At 28.0% G+C, this 23,436-nt stretch overlaps 2 protein-coding genes across 3 annotated transcripts; both read right to left on the reverse strand.

The window, feature by feature from the left end:
- Nucleotides 1-294: 294 nt before the first annotated feature.
- LOC105833576 (transient-receptor-potential-like protein) lies at nucleotides 295-23,436 on the reverse strand. The gene is made up of 17 exons (XM_036292958.1): nucleotides 23,263-23,436; nucleotides 22,667-22,883; nucleotides 22,259-22,456; nucleotides 21,969-22,158; nucleotides 21,535-21,720; nucleotides 21,044-21,234; nucleotides 20,759-20,937; nucleotides 19,702-19,986; nucleotides 18,301-18,491; nucleotides 17,430-17,512; nucleotides 17,186-17,307; nucleotides 16,929-17,116; nucleotides 14,555-14,745; nucleotides 6,121-6,320; nucleotides 5,743-6,036; nucleotides 2,955-3,069; nucleotides 295-906 (listed from the first exon to the last, which is right to left on the reverse strand). The coding sequence occupies exons 1-17, from the start codon at nucleotides 23,434-23,436 to the stop codon at nucleotides 386-388; spliced, it is 3,525 nt and encodes a 1,174-aa protein (XP_036148851.1). The 3' UTR covers nucleotides 295-385.
- Nucleotides 7,305-10,091, reverse strand: LOC105834939 (transposable element P transposase). Of its 2 annotated transcripts, none has more exons than XM_036292959.1 (4): nucleotides 9,883-10,091; nucleotides 9,603-9,801; nucleotides 9,409-9,525; nucleotides 7,305-9,313 (listed from the first exon to the last, which is right to left on the reverse strand). In XM_036292959.1, exons 1-4 carry the CDS (start codon nucleotides 10,028-10,030, stop codon nucleotides 7,597-7,599), a joined length of 2,181 nt encoding a protein of 726 aa, XP_036148852.1. In that variant the 5' UTR covers nucleotides 10,031-10,091; the 3' UTR covers nucleotides 7,305-7,596. The 2 variants fall into 2 exon arrangements, with proteins under 2 accessions (XP_036148852.1, XP_036148853.1); XM_036292960.1 differs by having other exon boundaries at nucleotides 9,409-9,507; nucleotides 9,883-10,089.

The following is a 23,436-nucleotide window of genomic DNA, read 5'->3' on the forward strand; positions in this document are numbered from 1 at the left end:
TCTTAAGTTATTAAGCATTTTATACGCATTTTTTTACAAAAAAGAACATTTTTTAGTGCTTGCTATTTTTTTAAATAAATATTTTTTAATATTTATGTGTACTTCTGTAGTGAATTTCACGTAAATAATGATTTTTTGTTTTGCCTTACGATTAACTATTGACGACTTCCACTGCTTGCCGCGAAGCATGTTTCAAAAAAGGCGCTTTGCACTCTGTGGGATTACAGTTGCCATTTTGCAAAAAATAAAATTAAAAATTTTTTATATGTTGCAAGACAAAATAAAACCTATTAATTTGATTTTGTATTTACTTTATTGTTTTTCTTTAAAAAATTCTTAAAAATCACGCAATTTTTCAGACTTTAAGGTCTCTAAGCCTAATCCCTTAAAGCCATCCACCTTTTGATGCTCTATTTCGCGTAATTACGAGTTTTTCTCGGTCATTATCTTTATTACCATTTGATGTAACTTTAAATGAAGGAATAGTTGGAAGTTTAGGACTATGTGAAACTTTTGGTCGTGCTATGATTGAAGTGTTTTCGTCTGTGATGCTAGTCGAAGATATAGACGCGGTAATGGATTTGTTTTGACTTTCCAGAAGAGAACTAGTAATTTTTGGAGTACTAGAAGCAGTAATAGTTGATTTTGCAGTAGTAGAAATAGTAACGGGTTTGACAATAGTGGCAGTAGCAATAGTAGCAGCAGCAGCAGCAGTAGTAGTAGTAGTAGTAACATCTTTCATAGTGGCAGATGTAATTGTTGCAGCAGTAGTCACAGCAGTGGGTGCTGAACTGGATGTTGTAGTTACAGTAACGGTAGTAAAGGATGTTTTGGGAACAGCCGAAATAGTGCTTGTGGTAATCGAGGACCGATTAGTTGTCAATTGAGCAGAAGTTGACAATTGTTCTGAAAAAATAAAAGAACAGCTAATAAGAAATATGTTGTTAGTTAGTAACTAATTAAACAGTTAATTAAATAATGTTAATATAATTTACTTGATTTTAAAATGAGTTAATTTTTAATTTTCTCTAATTACTTTTATTAAATACATATAGTTTAACTTATATATTATATATTTTATACATGCGTATTTTTAATTTATTAACTTTTTCTAAGTTAAAAATATACTTATACAACAAAATAATTGTAAAATTAAAAAAACATACATTCTTATATAAACAATAATAATTTTTTGTTATTTTATACATGTAACATTTTATAAATTTAATGAACAAATAAAGTATATTTTTTATAATTTATAGTGCAATTGTTTCGTTATTTAGAGTGAGTTAAGTTTTTAAAAATTGTGACATTCTAAGTTAATATAAATAATGCTTCTCAAAATTAGTTTTCTGATAATACAACTTCTAATGTAATTAAATTAATTGTATAAGTCATTCATTTCAATTTTTTACAGTAATTTAATTAAAATAAAAATTAATTTGTCCAATTCTTGAAATATAAATGAAATAATCTAATTATGTTAAAGATTAAAGAATTAAAAATCTATAGTTTGTACATTTATGTTCTTTTCTATCTAAAATCTGCTAAAAACGAATTTGTCAAAATTGAGATATATTATAAGGTAGTCAAATCTATCGAAAGCAGATCATGCTAAACTGCTATCAACCGTTGTCAAAAGAAAAGGTTACAAATTGTATACAGAGTGTGTAATATTAGAAGATATCGGCAAATGGCCATTAAAACTATTACTCGGAACTTGCTGATCATGTTATACTAACAGATTGGCGGCGGTAATCGAGCAAGATTTATGTTCGATTCTTGCTACCAATCTGCCGTCAGATTCTGTGAGCAGACTCTGTCAGGAAATTTTAAATATAATGCTGAAATAATGCACGCTGTAAGAAAATCTTAAACTTCTGAGAAAATCTGTTGTCAAGGTGCTAACATATTGCATGCTCTTTTTACTACAGGGTTAGCATGATTTTCTTTTGAATTTTTCATAGTTTAAACAATAGTAAGTATATAATTGATAATATTATCATCATTTTTATGTTTGTATCTTCCTAAAATTTATATATATATGCTTTTATATTAATCTTGTAGTGCAGTTTTAAACATAAAGTCATGTGCGTTAATTAGAACATTTTTGTGAAATTAGAAATCTGAACATTGCACTGTACAAATACCGATAAAATATGATTTACTTAAGATAATTAAAGAAGTAAAAATTAAAGAATGATTATTAAATTAAAAAGGAATTAATTACCTTAGGGATAACAGCATAATATTTTTGGAGAGTTCATATTGATAAAAATGATTGCGACCTCGATGTTGAATTAAGATAAAAATTAAATGGAGGTATTTAATATTTAAGTCTGTTCGACTTTTAAAAACTCACAGTTCATCTGTCTATATATCCATGACTCTATTCTATAAGAAAATTTACTAAAACGAATGTAACTTAATCTAACTTTTATACATAGTTGCGCTACATGCGTCTTACGAAACAGCATTTTGAATAATCGACAAGAAAATTATTTTACATAAAAGTGAAAGATTTCTAGAAATCCTCATATACATTAATTTGTAAATACTTTGTAAATAATTTGTATGAATGACTATAAATGTTAATCTTTCGATCATATACGGATTCCAAAATTAGCCTATACTTTGTTATATGCCTTTTCGACATGTATTGTGAAAACATAAATTATTACAAAAATATGAAACTAATATAAAAACTATTATACTATTTAATAGAACACATTTTCTAATTTATATTTATGTTTTAATTCGCGTTTAGCTGTTGTTTAAAAAGTATAGTACAAGAACAAGTGATGTTTCAAATTTGATGTTTTTCTTCTAATTAAATATTTAAACATTACTTTATAAGGAAATAAAATTTTTTGAGTCAATACTTTTTTTTGATAAATAAAATAACATTTCTAATGCAGTTTATATTTAAATAAAAAAAATTAATAATTAAGTACCGTGCTGAGTAGATGCCTTCCTCTTGATTACTCGCGGTGGTGATGAACGAAGTGACAATAACGGCGCTGTGGTGTTTGCCACTTTTTCGAAATCGATTGAAGATGAAGATTTGTTCTATATAAAAAACATTTTTGTTGATAAACAATTTTACTTTTAATAATTATATAACATTATTGCGATGCAGGTCGATTGATTTTTATAGTTATTTATGGAAAGATAATATAGTAGGTTGAAAATGAATGATTTGTTTTGGCATTTTTTAAAAGTGCTAACTCTAATAAATATCATTTACATTTTTCCTATCTTTGTTATATAATTTCGATATTCTTACTGTGAATATATATAAACTGTACAAATATATTATATATATTTTTTTATTATCTACTATAATATATCATTATTTGTATATTGGCAGGACTTGTTGTATTTAAATTATTGTACTATTTTTTGTATACTGTTAGAATATACGAATTTACTTTTGAGTTACGTAGTCTTAAGATAATACCTTTACATATTGATTTGAAGCTTAATGTTCATTTTTGGCGTCAAAATGAACGTCAAAGTGAACGTGACGTGACCAAAAATTACCCCTACAGCATGAAATATTGCTGCAACGTTGCAGAAATATTATTTTGCAAGATTGGAATATTGCAGAAAATATTGCTGCAATATTGCAGCAATATTCCTATGTCCGCTCCAAAACAATATTGTGCAATATGTCTGCAATATTTCTGCAATATTCCCCGTAAGATTTCTGTAATATTTCAGCAATATTGCTGCAATATTTCTTGTAAGATTGCTGTAATATTTCTGAAACGTTAATGCGCAATATGAAGGAAATGTTGCAGGTGGTTAAATTAATCAAATAATATGTAAGATGTGTATTATACGAAAAACGGAAAATGAATTTATTGTCATACCGTTACGGCACAATAATTAAAAAAATTATTTAATTAAAAAACAATAAAAAATTAAAAAAGTAATTAATTAAATTAACATACACCAACGGATATCGAATATCGTTCCATTCTAGATTTAAGTAAGCATTAAAATGAAGCAAGTCCAGAAAATGCCCATCCTGATCAATTTATACGCTAGAATTACACATGCATGTATGGTTCACACATGTTTAATTAATGTATTATATATATAAGTCAGAGTGAACATCTTCTGGACTTGCTTCACTCAATCTAGTATGGGACGCAACGCTGTCGTGATTACAGAATTTGTTGCACATTATGTATCTTTTAGCTCTAATCTTACATAAAAATTTAAAATAAAAATATCCTGCTCTATTTTTTTATTTGTCCCTTAAAACTATGTAAAATATTACTTATTGTTAGTTCTAGATTAAGAAATACGGATTATACGGAAATAAATTTTGCACGGTTGCAATATAATATTGCCACAATATTATGCAATATTTGTTAGGAAATATTACATTTGTAATATTGCTACAATATTGCACAACATCTGCTAAGAAATATTACATTTGTAATATTGCTGCAATATTGTGCAACATTTGCTAGGGAATATTATATTTGTAATATTGCTACAATATTTCTGCAATATTGGTTATATTATGCACTATTGCAATATTTCTGTAACGTTGCAGCAATATTTCATGCTGTAGGGGTACAAATTGATATCTTTATTTTTTATTATAACGTTGAAAAGACGTTTAGCAGATAAGGCAAAGCAGAGGGCGCTCAGTAATATTTTTTAATGTGATTTAAAAAATAAAGTAAAATAGGAAATATGAATAAATATTACACATTTTTAAAAAATAAACACAAAAAGTATATAAATTATTCAATCTTAATTTAATGAAACATATGCGTAATATATAATAGGATTAGCTGCTTATTTGATCAAAAAGTTTGAGACCTATTATTTTATTCATAATTATAAAAAAGTTATTTAAAAACTTTTTAAAATTAAAAAAATAAGACGTAAAGGTTGCTATCAGCAGTTAAAGTTACTACTTTTCATAACTTTAACTGCTGGTAATGACTTATATAAAGTAATGATGTATATGTAAGTTAATGATGTATAAAATGAGAGAATATACGTAATTCAAAATTAAATTCAGAAAATATATACAAAATAATATACTGATTTAGATTAATGAATGTTGTCTACATTATATACAATATGTATATTCACAATACAGTTACGAATAATTCGAATGATATCAGGGTGCTATTAGGGTGTTTTTAGATTTAAATCGTAACAAATGCCATTTTGCTAACAATTTTTTAGAAATTTTGTGGTCAATCTGCTGGCTTATTGCACGCATTTTGCTTGCTGTGATATGTAAATTAAATTTTAAATCCGAAACTTCAAATTCTAAAAATTAATGTTATATAATTTTAAATACTGTAGGATTTTTGTTGTACATAATGATTGTGCGTTATCTCTACATATAAAGTTATTCAGATAATTATTTATTTTAATTATATCTTTGTGACTCTCTCTCCCTATTTTTGTGTATAAAATTAAATTAATAAATTTACTGAATTTTTTAATAATATGTGAATCTATTACATCTGTTATTTATAGTTGTTATTATATTTTGCACTAACAGTTAAATAAATTTGCATTTATTTATTCAAAGAATGTATAAAATATTACTTTTTATATTATCAATTTTTACTTAATTAAATTATGAAAAAAAATGAAAATTGATATATATATATATATAATATTGTAATGTCGGAAACACTTCGAGCAAATAATTATGTTTAAAAAAATTGAGTAAGAAAGAATTAATTATTAATTTAGCACCTGAAGAATTGAATCAAATGTTTGAGAACCAATGCCGGTTCTAATAGGTTCTGGAGTTTTATCTCTCTTAGGTTCTACTGTTTTAACATCGTCCTCAACAATGTCGTGTAGTACATGCAGTATTGTCGCCGCGGTAGTTTGCGGCAATTCAACTGGCACATCTGGCGGCAGTGGGCTTTTCTGCGCCAGACGTTTCGCTTCTTCCATAGCTCTCTTCAGACTTTGTTGATTCTGAAGCGACGCTTTACTGCAGCTTTTGCCAATTTGAGAACTCTTAATTGCGTTTCTTACTACCTACAAAATTGTAAAAAAAAGTTTATTAGTTAGCGCTTTATTATTGCTTCTTTTACGGAATTATAAAATAGAAATCTTTTGTACTTGACTCCAACGACGTTCGGCTGAAGTTAACACGGCTAATCTGGCAATTCTTTTCCATCGCTCGACGTTGCTCTCGTTCTCGGGTTGTTGAAGAGTTATTTCTTCTTGAAGATCGACGTCGGCTGGATTTACTGGACCTGCGACTTGAAAGTCTTTCATGAGCCTTCTTTCCCAGATCTTCATTTTCTTGCCCAGTACAGCTAGTTTCAAGAAAACGGTCAGTATGAGTTTTGTATATAATGTTATGTTAATCATGGTGGAAGGAAAACAAGGTGTGCTCTTGCGCATAACCAATGAGCGCGTGGGTCCAAATCGGTGACATTGATTTATTAGCCAATAACATTAAGACCGCAATTTTTCAAATGAGATTAAAATTTTATTCCTGTTCTATATATAATGCAATTTTATTTTATATAATTAATTGTAAGTAAAGAAAAAAGATATATAAAGGAATATTAAAATTAATGTAAAGGAAGGATGAATTGTACAATATAAAATATGTGTGAGAAAAAGATAAATAATATATTATGGATATAAGATAGGTTTATTTAAATGCAACAAAAAATTAACATGGCACGCTGGTATTTCAGTACATAAATTTTGAAACTTTTTTGTATAAACGTTTGTTTTTTACATCAGATACTAACTTTTTATTTAATTCTCGTAATGTAATGTGCGTTCTTGTACGAACAAGACATAACATAACTTCTTCAGGTATACCATACTCTTTCGGCACTTTTTCCATTGTTAATTTAGTTACAGTCTTAAAAATCCATCTACTTTTAGATAAGGTAGTTCCGTGAAATTCTTCAAAAATTTTATTCATAATAAACGCTGCTTCAATGAAATGATCAGAGGGATAAATCAAATGACCATCTGATAATGTTGAAACCCAATCGGGCTTATGCGGTGAAAATTGAACATTTTTTGTATAGTTTCCCAAAAAACTATATTGAAGACGAAACCTATAAGCTACATAACCTGCTATATAGACAAGAGCTTCACCTTCAATAATCTCTTCGATCATTCTCTGTCTGTCTTCAGGAAAATCTACAGTAATTAAAGATAAAAATAAAGTTTTAATAATGCAATAAAAGTATAAATAAATATAAAAAATGACACCTATAAAATTTAAAGTTTACAATAAAAATTTTTATTAATAACGCATATTATTCAATTATTGTATGTACTTATAAAATAAGAATGTATAATTATGTTAATTTCAATCCTGTATTATATATACTCTATAGAGGATAATCTTTTCCGTCGAAGCTGCATGATTTTTAAATGCAAAATGTCAACTCAATAATGTAATAAGTACAAATATTCTTCTACTCACTATTAATTTTTGCTACAAATATTATGATAAATGATTACATCTGTTTATTTCACGTTTAACTATATTGAAACGATAAATATATTCTATTTTGTGCAAATGGAATATATTAACGCAAAATTATATTTTTCAATTAAATTCTATGTATAAAGTAATACACCCGTACCGTCTAACCCTTCTTCAATAAAATCGAATTCGTTGAATTCAGCGTTAAAGCAAGCAGCTTCTTCATCAACTTCAACTTGTTGCTTTCCTACCGTAGATTCTAAGGCATATGTCATCATTTCATCTGTCCTGTCGTTGAAATCTATCAAGGCAAAATCCTCATCTTTTTCAGTGTTTCGTTTTTCAGGAAGTATATCAGCAGAATGTTTTCGTAAGATATACCATCTTAATCTATACTGAAAATTCAAGGCTGATGGCTGGTCATTCGTTGCACCCATAGATCTTAGGTAAGAGAAAAGATTTTCTAAACAATCCTGCGTCAATCGGTTTGTTAAAATAAAAGATATTTTAAAAGTTGTTGTATTAAAATTTTGTTGCAAGTACAGCAACAACTGTTGAAGAGAATTATTATTTAGAATAACTCCTTTTTGAAACGGGAGTAATGACTTGTGATTGCCAACTCTCATGGTAAGCATTGTATTTGTCACTTTATTCAGAATTTCATTCTGACGCTCTAAATTTAATCCATAAGGCTCTTTACCAGGTCTATATCCTTTGGATACTTTACTGTTAAATATATCAAACCACGCATCTATTAATTCTATAAATTCAGAAGCCACATCATAATTATCTTGACTTAAAAATCCATGTTTACCACACCATAAAATAGCTCGTGCAGTTGTCTTGGAGAACAGTTTAGCAGCTGTAGATACCTTTTGTCTATTTGATCCGGAAACATCTAAATGTCTTTGAGTGATTGTGAAAAGAACTTTTAAATCTCTGTTTTCATTTACGGATAAAGCTTCTTCTACACAATCTTTTGAAACAAATTTTTCATTTACAAAAAAGCCATTATCCAGAAAGTGATTCCTTAGTAACTTTAACAAGTGAGGTCCATCGTTAAAAACAAAAACTTTGTACTTGTCATTACATGGATGTTGAAAATAAGAATTTTGTGAACTTCCAATTCCTACGTTTATATTATTCAAAACTTTAGTATTTGTTGGACCTAAATCACATGTAAAAGCAACTACAATGTAAGTAGCTTCATACAATTCTGATATTACATTATTCACGATATTCTTACTAAGAGGTTTATCGTAGTCATAAAAAATAATTTGTTTCCACTTATGAAATAGGCCTCTGACCATACCAACTTGTACTGTCTTGTGTGGTCCTATGACTTTTTCTTTCTTTTTATCTATTTCCATTTTTTGAGAAATATATATTTCATCGAAGCATATAACGCAAAGTCTTTCATGCAACTGCAACAATGGCGCTTTTTTCTTCATTAAAAAAATAATTTCAGATAAAATTCCATTTTTTAACTCCATGCGAGATGCCCAATTCCTAAGTGTGGATAATCCTGGTAGCGGGTAGTGATTTTCTCTTAAAAAGCGATATGCTTTTGGACTTATGCTTCTTAAGGTTATTGCAGCAGATATGTCTTCAAGACCCCACTTTACTCTTTTTCTTTTATTATTCATTAAAAGGTCAATTTGTTTCGGAGTAAATATCTTTTTGAGCGCATTTTGGACATTTTCTATTACGCGTTTTGTAACTGTCTTTTCTGTTTGCAATCGTTTTACTTTTTTCATAAGCAAATTGTTTTTCTTGTTCGTTCTACTTAATTTCTTTTTCAAATCTTGAATTATTATTTGTGTGCTTATCATTGTATCATTACTTGTACTTCTGAAAGTAAAATAAATTAAAATATTAAACAATATTCAATAATCTCTTGTATAGCAATAAAGTCGTGAACACGCATGAAATCAATAACATCATACCCAATATTTTCTTGTGAAGATTGGACAAAACATGTTTCTACTTTATCTTCCGTTAAAATGTCGATCAAATTAGTCTCAGACTCACTAAACCTGTTTTTGCTGTTAAAAGAGAAATTACTTTTAAATATAATTTTAAATATAATTACAATCTTTACATTATAAGAAAACATTTTATATAATAAAATGATACACACCTGCTGTTTTCACTAACATTTATCATATTCTGTTGATTTTGCACTTCCTTCAGCACTTCTCCATTCACTAGTGGCAAATTTTCTGTTGGAATTGCATGATCACGAAGTTTCTTCTTAGGCGAGTAGTTTTCGCAGTTTACTAAATAAGCTGGCATTGGTTTATAACAGCTTGGTGTAAAGTGGACAGAGCATATGCGAGCTACAAAAAGGAATTTAAATGAAAAAAAAATTAGAAATGCCTCAATATTATAATTTATATGTATTCAAATAAATACTGTACCGTTTTTCAGGTTAACTTTTTTTTTCTTTGAAACTTGCATCCATTTTAATGCAGTTTCTTCATCCTTTGGATAAGAGAAAAATTGAATATTTTTCCCTTTTGAACTATCGCTTTTATTTTTGCATCCAATTGCACTACACATAGGCATTTTAAAAGATTTTTAAGACGAAATATATTCACCGTATACAAAGTGTATATATATATATATATATATATATATATATATATATATATACACACAATATGGCGCTTATTTGGACCTCCGCCATGTCTGCGCAGAACATGCTGAATTTCGACCCCCGGGAAGAGCACACCTTGTTTTCCTTCCACCATGATGTTAATCTTCAATGAGCTTCAATGATAAATCTCGACAGCAATCATCCCAACATATCAAACAAATGTATCTAATTGATATGTTTGTGTGTAATATATTTTATGTTTTAAATATATATACAAATATATACAATATATGTACAATACAAAAAATTTATTTTTTTAAAGTTTTTTGTTAAAATAATAAAATAATAAAAATGATAGAATTTTGTATAATAATAAATTAAACATCAGACCGATATGTAATTATATATGAGCCAAACTTGATTGGGGTTGATAATATAGTCATTTGTGAACATTAAGATTTCGTAGATATGTATTTTTTTTGTAGATTTAGAAATTATTTTAAATAATTAACGTACACGTATTAATATTAGCCTATGAATTAAACTTTTACCAAGAGTATATAAAATGTTTTCAGACTGCTTTTTATCATTCTATATCTGGATTTGCTAATAAAGTTTGTTTAGTCACTAATCTTTTTTTACGGCTTTTAATCGTAATTTGACGAACATATATAGTCTTATTCCTCAATCTATTTTGAAGCCAGAAATACCATTTACTTGTATGCACGTATAAGCTACATAACTTTTATATGAAGCAAATATTTTCATGAGCAATCATCCCTGGCTTTATTTGTGTATGTACTTTAAACATATAAAAGAGTATTCAATTTGAAAATTAATGGTTGAACAGAATAGTCGGTAAAACAGGGGGATTTCTTTAAGGCTCAAACATTTTTGAATTAAATTTACAGAATTGAAAATCCTTTTACACGTTTTAAGTACGTACACAAATAAAGGGGAGATAATTAATTTCAAGACCAAAAATGTAAAAAAATTTTAAAAGTTATATTTGCTCATGAAAATATTTGCTACATATACAAGTTATATAGCTTATATCAGGCATGTCAAACACGCGACCCGCCAAGTTTTTAAAAATTAAAAAAAAAATATATTAATTATTTTAAAGTAAATTTTATTTTTATTTATATGCAGTTTAATTTAATGCACTTGCAGTGTGCTGTTTAAAATTTGCATTTTAATAATTTTTAATGTAGTGATTGAAAAAGAGAGAAAATATAGGATTAAATTAAATCGAACATACATAAATCTCATTTATGTGCATTTATGATTGGGTAAACACTTTGCGGGGACGATGGTGCGGAGAAAAGTGCGAAGGTACCTTTTCATTTAATGCTTGACACTGGCGTTTCGAGCGATTGCGTGGCCACACGTCATCAGCGTCAACCAGAAAAAAGTTTAAATTTTTCACCTTTAAGTGTCAAAGCTTGATATTAATTGGATAAATATGGGTTATTAACTAAATAACCTTTTATGATTTATATTAAAAAAATTGTAAAAATGGATTTTGGAAATGAATTAAAAAATTTTGAAAATGTAAATTAGTTTAACTGCAAGTTATTATAATATTCTATTTTGTATAATACGAGTAAATTTTTTTGTGTGCGATTTTATGTGATGATTTACGTTTTATTATGATTATGTTTGATATAAAATATTTATAGTTAAAGTTCAAAAAATAACATGAAATATAAAATGACTATGTATGTATATTGTATAATATACAATAAAATGTAAAATATTTTTAGTTTAAAAAATGACATGAAATATAAAACAACTATGTATGTATAATATACAATACATTGAGCTTGACATTGAGTCTAATAAATACATAATACATAATATAATCATTCTAAAAATCGTATTTTATTAATTTTTTGAACATTGAAAACATGCGGCCCCCAATTTAATACAAAATAGATCATGTGGCTCGTAATATATCATATGAGTTTGACATGCCTGGCTTATATGTACAAATGAATGGTGTTCTCTTCTTTGGAATAGATTGAAGAATTAGATTATAGTTGTCAAATTACAATTAAAAGCTGTAAAAGAAGTTTTTTGACTAAACAAATTTTATTAGCAAATCCAGATACAGAATGATAAAACAATTTTTTAAACTTTTGGTATGAAGTTCAATTCATAGATTGATATTAATACGTATACTTTAATTCTGAAAAAGAATTTTTTTAATTATAAAAAAAAATACATACAAAATCTTGTTAATAATGCGCACAAATAACTCATTATTGACCTCAATCATTTTTTAAATTAAAATTAAAGAGATGGTGCTGGGATTTAAGCCCATTTTGCTTGCTAGGTCAATACATTTACACATCTCGTGTGTTTGTAACCGGTTTCGGTAAAGTAGGTTTCTTAACATACGGTTAATGGATACACTGTGCACATTGTTATTTTACACATAACATTTACCTTATGCTCGGTCTACAATGTCAGCAGGAGTAATGGAGTAAAGAGTAAGAGTAACAATTAATCAATTAAAAACCGGGAGTAAACGAAATGGGCAAATCTCATTTTATATTTCTTACTTCTTACTCCTACTCCATTACTCTTGCTGACATTGTAGACCGAGCATTACATTAGAGATAACTTTACGGATGAAATAAGATGTATTTAGAGATACATTATTATTATGACTATATTTATAGTTAACTTGAACTTAATATTAAGTATAATTAATAAAACTAATAAATGAGATTTTATAATGCGAGGTAGTTTTGAAACGCCTTATTCTATTTTTAATTTACTTGTTGGTATAATTGTCGGAGTTAAAACATAATTAAGGAAGGTTGACAGACGGTCTGTTTGACTGTTTGAACTATCTTATATATATATGAGAAATAATGCAAGTAATGTGGTTGTGGCGAATGAGACAAAGTCAAAGGGTTAAATGTTAAATTCGATCAATAAAATAAACTTAACAAGAATGTGAATAATCTCATGGCTGAATGTATGTAGCAGTTGCTCGATACAGTAGGAATTGTTTAAGTTAATTTTTAATATGCTTTTTCTCAAGCGCTTTTACTACAAATTTCTCAGTGAAAACGTTGAAATCAATAAAATTTGATTCTACTATATAATAACTTTTTTTACGGCTTGTAATCGTAATTTGACGAATATAGTCTTATTCTTCAGTCTATTCCGAACTGCGGGATACCATTTATTTGTACGTATAAGCTACATAATTTGTATTTTGAAGCAAATATTTTTATGAACAAATAAACTTTAAATTTTTTTTTGCATTTTTGGTCTTAATCTAATCGTCCTCGGGTTTGTGTACGTACTTTAAGCGTGTAAATGGATTTTTAATTCTGTAAATTTAATTTAAAACTAAATGTTGAACAGAATGTTGGTAAAAAAAAAAAACAGACGATTTTAGGATCCCCTTAAGAGGATGCTGGACTGAACTGCTTTTTAAACTTGCACTATTAACTAAAACATTATCGGGGTCGATAATGTAGAGTCATTCGTGCACATCAATGAGATTTGTATGTATGTATTTTTTTTATAAATCTAGAAATTCTTTAGAATTAAAGTACACATATTAATATCAATTTGTGAATTGTGGATTTTATATTAAGAACGGAAAACAATTTTTTTATATAGCTCTACTTATTGACTTTTTATGTGTATATGTATATATCTTAAATTTTGTCTTAATTTTGTCTCAATTAGGCATCAATATCTAATTTTCGAAACTCGACACTGTTTGTTCCCGTTGTCTACCAGTCTATGGATACAAATTTTATAAGTGCAAATTGTAGATTTTTTATATTAAGTAACCGTTACGATGTGACACTAAATTAACAATTTTTTCCGTTTTTAATAGAAACTCTACCCTACAAATTGATAGTAATGCATATACACACATTAACTTAATTTTAATTTAAAAATTTTTTTATTTTACTCTTTTTAACTTTTAATATGAAATGTAAATAGCGATACAAAGTTTAATCCTAAAATTTCCATATCATAATATGGATAGCAAAACTAAAAATAACATTTATATCTTTTTCTACTTTTTACTCTTTTGAAACATTTTATTGAAAAAGGGAAAAATCATATATAAGTTAATATGAATTTATTAAATATTTGTTAATATAAGATCAGGAATTATTTACATTTTTTTTACTTTTAATTTATATATATTTTTTTTAGATATTCAATTTTATCGACTAGATTTTATTTTAAACTATTTTTATTCGTAATACCTACTGCAGTTTAAAATTTTGTTTAGAACTCGAGTTATAAATATTTAAAACAAAAATGCATAGGGATCCTTTGAACTTTATTAGATTAAAATGTTTTTAAATAGAACAAAACAATTAAAAATATTAATTAAAGACAAATAATGCGTGACTTTTAAACTTACATATTATATGCAGTTATATTTGGTATTTATTGGATTGTTATTTTAAAAGTATTCAAAAGTGTAAGTATTTGAAAATAATTACTTTTTTCTTTCTTGTTGACACCACCGATATCCATGCCATTTTTATGCAGGATATCCAGAAGTTCGCATCTCCAGGACGATAAGTCGGATTTAAGTTCATGGACGTCGTCTTCGGTGACAGGTTCCATCTCGTGCTCGTTGTGTGCATTAACGATGTAGCGCCATATGAGAGCTCTCATAACTACTCCGTATCTACATAAGAAAAACACGGATAATTAAAGTAAATACAAATTATAACGAGCTCGGCAAAGCAATAAATATAAGAAACAGATCAATACAACGAACTATTACAGATTTCTTATAAAATTATAATTCATTGACTGATCGAAAATAAAGATAATAAATGTAACCAAACGAATAGAAGCTAATACGCGCAGTAGAATAATAAAGTAACTTTGAAAACATTTCGACTTTATGAAATCTTCATCAGTCGTTAAAAATGTATAAGATCAAATGAAATTATACTGTTAACAATGGATAAACAATAAAAAACTCAAAGACATTAACATATCGCCAAAAAATTAATAATAAAATTGGTGGTAAAAAATATACAAAATAACACAAGAAGTTTTACATATTAGAAGTTTTACACAATATTTTTTCGTTTGTTGGCGAAAAAACGTAGATCACAACTGGAGTTTTTCTCGTTCCATAGCGAGAAAAAATGTGGAGTCAAATCATAAAACTTGAGAGTAGTTCCGGTCAAAGTTGATAGAAAAATTAGTATTGTCAATAAAACTGTAAAATTCTAAAATAAATGGAAAAAACAGACTCTATCGTTATATATGAAAACAATTGAAACAAAAAGTGAAACGTAAAGTGTAGAGAAACGAAAATTTTTACTTGCGATAATTATAGGTGATGTTACAATTAGAACGAGAGAACAGTATCAAACAAAGCGTCAAAACGTGTGAACTATTCGACAAGCAGAGGTGATGTGAGTTGGCATTGCTATCCGCTTTCACTTTTGGACAGAATGTTAAACAAATAATAATAGGATGAATAATTAAACGTGACGTTATTATTATGACCAAGGTTGAAAAGTAACGTTATATTATGTATGTAATTCTATCCAGTGCCGTTATTATTACTATTTGTTTTATAATAATTGTTACTTTTATCTGTCTGTAACGGTAACATTATTACATTTTTACAATAGCAATAACGACAATAATTTAGCTGTTACTTTATTATTATTTAATTTTTAATTATTTTTATGCTTATTTAATAAATTTTTGCTTTTTTACAAATGCAATAATCAGTGTGCCTTTGCACGTAATTTGTTTTTTTCAGATTAGGTTATTAAGCTATATTCAGATAGAGAAAACATGTTCAGTTAACACTATATGAAGAAAATTTAATAGTAAAAATTACTATAGTAATATTATACTAAAAAATGTGGACCAAAAAATTATGAAAATGTTTATTATGTTTTTTATTAAATTGCCATAGTATTTACACTATTTATGATATAATTTTTTGAAATTTTTCTTATGGTCCGTGATTACTATTATACATACCTAATAGTATTTGATGTAAAATTTTTTGTGTAACAGTTAAACGCATCCAAATTACAAATTTTTAGATTAAATTAGAGTTTCAAATTATTAGATTAAATTACAAAAATTATTAAAATAATTTTTAGCGAATTTTTTATTTTCGGATTAATTATTTAAATATTAAAGAAATTGCAAGTAATAACAAATGTGTAAAAAGTTTAAAAATAGAAAAGGTAGAAATATACGTTTAATTTCGATTATTCTAAAATTGTTACAAAAGAAGTGCGACAACTTGCATCAATATCAAACGTAGTCAAAAGATAATCACCAATAAAAGTCAAATTGATAATAACTTCTTCATAAGAATTTTCTTTTTGTAAGCGAATCTTCCTTCGCATACTTTTAACGTATCTGTATTTTAACGTCATGGCCAGTGTGCCATTAACGCGTGTGTGTTAATATAAGCGGAACGGAATAGAAATTGAGTAGTGAGTGCCCAGATAATACGTATATCTGCAAGAGGTCTTTTACACATACCTAATGCTATCTGAATGATTTTCCGTTATGATTTTTAAACATTATCTTCAGCACATTTGAACATTTTATGAACACTTATAGAAGTACAATTCTTATTGCTAATTTTGACATGTTCTTGGCAGATGTATGAAATATTATTTGTAGTCATAACCATATTTTGTGGACATATATATATATATATATATATATATATATATATATATATATTATATGTATAATTTTTTAAGAACATTAAAAATATATATATTTAATGCTGCACATAGAATATTCATAAAATATTCCATTAATTACCCGGATTGTCTTATTTTCGAGTCAAATACTTTTATAAAAACAGCTTACTTATGTTCGCGTGCACGCCGACGTTGGCTACTTCGTCTGCCGACGCGCTTCTTCTGCAGGCCAAACAATCGGAAAAGCAATTTCGGTGGAGGGAAGATATTGAAGGGTGGCGGAAGGGTTCCAGTGTCCTCGAAGTAACTCATCCATAACTTCGTTCTCGCGAATTTCCACTCTGTGTCGGCATGTTCCTATCGCGACAATTGCCTTTGTTGACGAGATCATTCAGCTCACGAATATCGTTCGAGTCGGAGCCTTACCTCAATAACGGCGTAGCTGTTGCTCATCATAGCTATCAGTAGATTTAGCAGGACAATCACGTTGATCACGGAATACGATCCGAACATCAACAAGCCCCAGAATCGAGTGTATGACTTGATTCCTGGAAATAATAACGTTAGTCTAGGAAATAATAATAATGTTGGTTTCACATCAAATAACAAGGCATCAGTTTTTATATTAGAGAGGATTATTTTTGTATTTAAATTACATATACAAACGTACCAGAAAGTTCGAAGCTCTCGATGCCGACCATACCGAAACTAGCCCAAAAAAGACTCTGACATGATTCGAATAGATTGCTGAATCTGTAAATTTTATGCAAAATTTTATAAAAATCTCGAATTTTTTCACATAATATAAGAAGTTAATTATAAACAAACTTTGAAAATTAAAGGTAACTGTTATATTTTTAATAAATTTTGCCAGTTGTCATCTTGGAAAATTGTCTCATTTATTGCAAATCATTATTGGCGACTTTTAAATTATTAACGTTGACTTTGTTTGAAAATTAAAGTTTATGATTAAAATATAATATGTACACTGAGAGAAAAATACAGTTGCAATAATCAATATTACTATAATATCACTATATATTTTAATAAAGAATTTAATGAAGCATAAGTTTCTTCTTTTAATTATAGTAAAAGTAAAGCATTAAAATTAGAAAGTAAGCATTAAAGTTAGAAGTTTTTATTGAAAAAATTTTTTTAATAAAATGGAGATATAATATACGTATCTATTACACAATACAATACTTGCTTTAAATATGTTGAAATAACGTTAAATAATCAATTGAAAAATAACATTTATTTTTCATTATTTATTTCATTTTTATGAATAATTGATTACGAGAAACACACTCGCGTCCCGTATCGAATTGTATTTATTATATATGTGCAAAAATTCTGGCCTTAATAAATAAATAATTCAATAAAAATTTGGAAGAGAATGCGTGGTCCGTTTTTTTTTATGATTACTAGATGACGTCACACATGTTGGAAATGTGGGTTGAAAGGAAAAATACAGAGAGAGAGAAAGAGAGAGAGAAACACATACGTTTCTCATCCCTTCTCAATTCGATTATTCCATTCACCTTCTCCATCTTAAGCAAGCATCACTGCCGGTGTCCCATGAGGGATCCGATATTCCACTGTAACACTTCTGTCTTTCCAGTTCCGCAAAATACCACAGCAGCTGGTTTAAGCCACAGGCAAAAGCAAATAATACTAACGTGTAAATAAAAAAAAATTTTACGATGTCGATTACCATTCTGCCCAACGATATCTAAAACAATAGTTGTTTTCTTTGATATAAAATATTACAGTAAAAAATCTAATATTATGTTAATATTAAAAACACTTCTTCATTAATTTGTTTAATATTAAGATTAAATATAGTTAAAGTTATGTAGTAGATGCAAAAGAATCTTTAAAGAGTTTTTTCACTTTTGAGTTAAAAAATTGATTTCTATTGACAGGGGAGAGCATTTTTCCTCTATGGCTAGTTTAATTCTTTTATGTTTAGTGACTGAAAATTATATGGTACTAATTGAACTGAATAGTTAAATATTTACCAAAGATGTGATGTAGATACATATTCATTGAACGTTGTATAATTTTTTAAAAATTATTTAATTTTAAACAAAAACGATTGTTTTTATGATTTATTGTTAAACAACTGAATAAAAAAATTGCCCAGTGCTCAACGAATACGTGTGTAAATCAAAGGTAAAAATTGATGATTTTAAAAGCTATAAACCACAATTGTGTTCAATTTTTAATTTATGCCATGAAATTTTGTAAAATTTACAAAAAATTTGACAATTTACTGCATTTTAACTTATATTCATATAATTTTTGAAAAATCAATAAATTGCTTTTTAAAGTGTCGATCTAAAAAACAGATTTCAAACTATTGAAATCTTTCTGATTTTATTATGTTTTACTGTTTCTGATGAAGTTACATTTTTCTTATAGGGTAGAATAGATGATTCTTTAATTTCCTGGATTGATTTTCCTTGAAGATGCTTTCATAGTAGGAAATAAAATCGGAATTTGAGAAATTCAATTTTTATGCGAATGAACGCACAAAAGACTAAGGACCGGTTGTTTCAACTTTTTGATAAACTTACTTACCAAGTAAGCATGTATCTTCATTTTTTTTTCTTAAATAAATAAAGACAAACATATATTTATCTGATAGGTAAGTTTACCAAGAAGTTGGAACATACACACACAACCGATCCTAACTTTTACACTTTTATTACATAATGTACTTTTTTTTTACTTTAATTGAATAACTCATAAAGTTGGAATTTTACTAAGTTTGTAAAAAATTTTGAGATTTGACACATCTCCATTTGTATTCGTAAAGCTTCGTAAAAAAATTAGTAAATTGTTTACTAAAGTACTTGTCTTAAAAATATAAATTAAAAAAGCAAGAATAGCTACTCAAATTCTTAATATATAATAACGGAATTTTTGAAATGTAACACCTGAAGTGGTCCTAAATGTGGATTGATGCTGAAAAGATGGACAAGTTTTAAAGCACTAAAGACATTCGCAGCCGCAAAAAGACCTTCAGCGATTAGTTGCGGATCAAAGTCGCTCCAATTCTCTCTTGGTATTATTGCGGCCGATGGATCCATCTGTATCTCAGCGCGCTGCTGAAGATAAGCAGCTAGTCTGAGAATACCGGTCGCCAAATAAAGTGTATTTCTAGTGAAGTCGATAAAGTTCCACATGTCACGCAAATAACCCTTTAGACCATCTACATAAACCTGCAAAATTTGCGAAACTGTGGGTCATATGTGACTTATTTAGTTAATAACAGAGATTGTTGTATCTACAGGGATACTGTTTTTACCGAGAAAAGTTTGTCTTGAATATTTTTTATATTTTTTGTGTTTTCAATATTTTTTTTTCAACTTTTTGTGAAGTTTATACAAGGCATTCAAATATATTATAAAATTTTAAGTAATTTCAGTTATTATTCGATATATTTGAAATATTGCATTTTTATTTCTTTTTTGTTCAATCTGTTGATTAAATTGTTTGATCCTATTATTTTAGTTAATTAATATGGCACATTGTCAAATTTTATATATATCATGAATTATAATGACGTCATAAATTAACGAAGATTTCACAATAATTGTGCTAAGATATTTTAACGGTTTTAGCAATTTTTAACCGAAATAAAATTTCTAAATAATATTTGTCGATAATTAAATCTAAGTTTGATTAATGTATTAACATTTTATAATTATTTTAAAAACCGTTTAATTTTTTATTAAAAATGTTGCTATGCTAAATGTGTAATATTATATGTTGCAATATTTCAATTTTTCATTATAATTTAAAAATAATTATGCATATTTGTAGACATGTATATTAATTACATTTTTTAAATGCTCATACATATAATAATACAGTCAAAATGTTTTTTTCAATTGCTGAATAAATTGAAAATATTAAAATTTGTTGTATAAAATTATACAACAGTATAGAAAACTTATTTAGGGGAAATATACTTGTTTATTGTCCGCATACCTCTCTTGTCTCTTCCCATATAAATCCGAGAACATACAACACGACGAAACCTTCCAGAGGGGTAGGGGCCGCGCCTCTCTGTTGAGCCAAATAAGCCTCGAGATTTTTCTTCATTTCCTGAGAACCTAGGAGTCTAACAATCTCCACTTCCGCACGCTGCGACACCAGCATGAGTATAACTATAGACACGTAGTGTTAGCCATTGATTAGATAATGATGCTGATCTTATTATTTCAAGTCTTGTCTTTTTTATAATGACAAATTTGAAGCTAAAATGTAACTTACACAAGAAGAATAAATAAGACGACGCGTGAACTAAGAATTTCATGAAAGGTCTTCGCATAAGTCGTCCCGTTTTCGATTCCGGCACCAGATAGTACATGATACAATAGAAAGGAAATAAAATTGCCGTCTTTGCAAGAATGCCGACTTTCCGTATAGTTGACATTCTTCGGAATCCAGGGACTCCTTCATACCTTTGAAGTAAGGTCAAATATTCAAAAATATTTTTAAATTCTCTTTATAAATAATTTTTATGCACGACTCATATAGAACCATATAGATATAGAACTGAAAATAATTTTATTATACTATAAAAATAATTAAAATGACAATTTTTTGCAGCATTGTCATGTTTATTATGGTTGAGTGCCTTATATTATTTTTCATGATGTAATGAAATTATTTTCAGATCTGTAACTATATATTATATTTATACAGTTAAAGTTTTAGATATTTTAGTAAATTAATTCTTTTTATGTAGATTTTTGGCTCACCAGATCGCTGCCAATAGCTGCTGAACGTGAGAATGAGAGACGAATCTCTTTTGCTTATATTCTATAGCTTGCTCCAGACGAGCTAGTTGTTTGCTAAGTTCAGCATTTTCTTCCTCGGGATCATAATTTAGAATGGTATCCAATTCCATGGTAGTTCGAACGTGTTGCAACAAATCGACAGCGAATCTGTTAAAATAATTATAATTGTTTATTAAACATGTAATATTACACGGAGAGAATTTCTCTTAAAATTTACCCTCAAAATCATAGTAATTATGGGAATGACTAAATATGGAATTTAAATACAATTTTACTATAATTTGTGTAAAAATTTAGTAAAGTTCTTAAAAGAATTTATTACCATGTTTTTTAGAATAAATTTGAGAGTAAAGAAAAAATTCTATTTACTACGTTTTGCAAAATATGGAACTTACTTTTCTACCTGTCGTCGTAATTTTAAATATTCAGCTCTATTCTCTGGTTCTGATATGGTTAATTCCCTAAGTTCCCAACTTAGTTGGAAAGCTGTCATTAAAGGATCTGTAGAGCTCAAAGCTATTAAACTTGGACTGGCCAAAGCCTTGTATTCAGAGATTCTAGTGGACGACAGTCTTAAAGGATCATCTAAAGAATAATTTTAATTATGCCAATCTTTTATTAATAATTTCTATTGATTGAACTTTTCTAAATTGCTAAAACTAAAGTGTATTGGAACATCTCTCACCAATTGTTGCTTCAAGACAATCGTTACAGCCACATCTCACATCGTGCGGCATTGGCAAAGTAGCTCCTCTATCTAACAAAAGCTTCAAGATTTCGTAGTTATTGCGCTGCGCCGCGAGCACCAAAGGTGTCATATCCATTGGGTATCTGGCTGATGCCGGATCAACCTTCTGCCAGCTATGTACAATTTGCTTTTCGGCTGCATTTAAAATACAAGAAAAACATAAAAAAATAAATTCAACAGCTAAGAGTACAATTAATTGAAATCAATACAATACCTATGAGTTCCTGAATTTTTCTAACGCAATTTTATTTTCAATAAAATTAGTTATTTTTGTAATTTTGTTTTTACAATCGCGACAATTAAGATATTACACACGATTTTGCGAGAACGTTAATTTCGACTCACAATCCTTGGTAGTTTGGTTTGTAAGAAGTTCTTCATGTTCCAGTAACAATTCGACCGCTTCTACAAATTCCTGATCGATGGCATGGAGCAGAGCATCCTTCGTTTCGACTCCCATCACGATAAGTAGTTCGACCATTTCTAAATTTTCCGACTCTATAGCCAGCGTGAGAGCACTGCGACCCAGACTATCTACGCAATTCACGTCCAGCTGTTTTTCCTAAATCGTTCGTGCATATCCATCATAAGAAGTATTTCAATCAGAGTGTTTCAATCTTATAAAAATGGCAGTGTAATTTAGTCCACAAACTATTTTGTTGCAGATACGCATACAATTAAACGTAAATTGCAGGGTTGGATAATAAGTTAAAATAAAAGAAAGATTGACTTATCCTGTTAACTGTAAATTTATAAAACTATTTTTTAATAAATAAATAAATTTTTATCTCTAATTTTAGTAAATTTCATTGATTTTAAGGAAGATTTGTCTTTTTTAATATTAAAACTTTTTAAAATAAAATTGATAAGCCTTATTTATTTAAAGATTATTCTACTTTTGCGTTGATTTTCTTAGAACTTTCCTTAAGGTTTGTACTTACTTTACCCTTGTTTGCAAGCTGCAGAAGCTTCTTTACGTTGGACATATCACCTCTCTCTACGGCCAATAGATATTTCTTTTCTTCGATTGTGAGCGAACGTGGGAAGTGAAGTACATAATCACTCGTATCCTGGACCGTGGCTTCCATGTCCTTGACATCTTTTGCGTCACTCAT

Source organism: Monomorium pharaonis, chromosome 10, assembly GCF_013373865.1.
Source record: "Monomorium pharaonis isolate MP-MQ-018 chromosome 10, ASM1337386v2, whole genome shotgun sequence".
In the NCBI taxonomy this organism is placed as follows: Eukaryota; Metazoa; Arthropoda; class Insecta; order Hymenoptera; family Formicidae; genus Monomorium; species Monomorium pharaonis.

What these genes read in the sequence shown, in the direction of transcription:
- LOC105834939 (XM_036292959.1), bottom strand. Translation starts at nt 10,030, where the DNA reads ATGCCTATGTGTAGTGCAATTGGATGCAAAAATAAAAGCGATAGTTCA. An exon ending in AATGTTAGTGAAAACAGCAG is followed by an intron (nt 9,526 to 9,602) that starts GTGTGTATCATT and finishes TATATTTAAAAG; the next exon opens with TAATTTCTCTTTTAACAGCA. An exon ending in TCTTCACAAGAAAATATTGG is followed by an intron (nt 9,314 to 9,408) that starts GTATGATGTTAT and finishes TTTTACTTTCAG; the next exon opens with AAGTACAAGTAATGATACAA.
- LOC105833576 (XM_036292958.1), bottom strand. Translation starts at nt 23,436, where the DNA reads ATGAGTGACGCAAAAGATGTCAAGGACATGGAAGCCACGGTCCAGGAT. An exon ending in TTACGACGACAGGTAGAAAA is followed by an intron (nt 21,721 to 21,968) that starts GTAAGTTCCATA and finishes TTATTTTAACAG; the next exon opens with ATTCGCTGTCGATTTGTTGC. An exon ending in TGTCAACAAGAAAGAAAAAA is followed by an intron (nt 6,321 to 14,554) that starts GTAATTATTTTC and finishes TCTTGAAACTAG; the next exon opens with CTGTACTGGGCAAGAAAATG.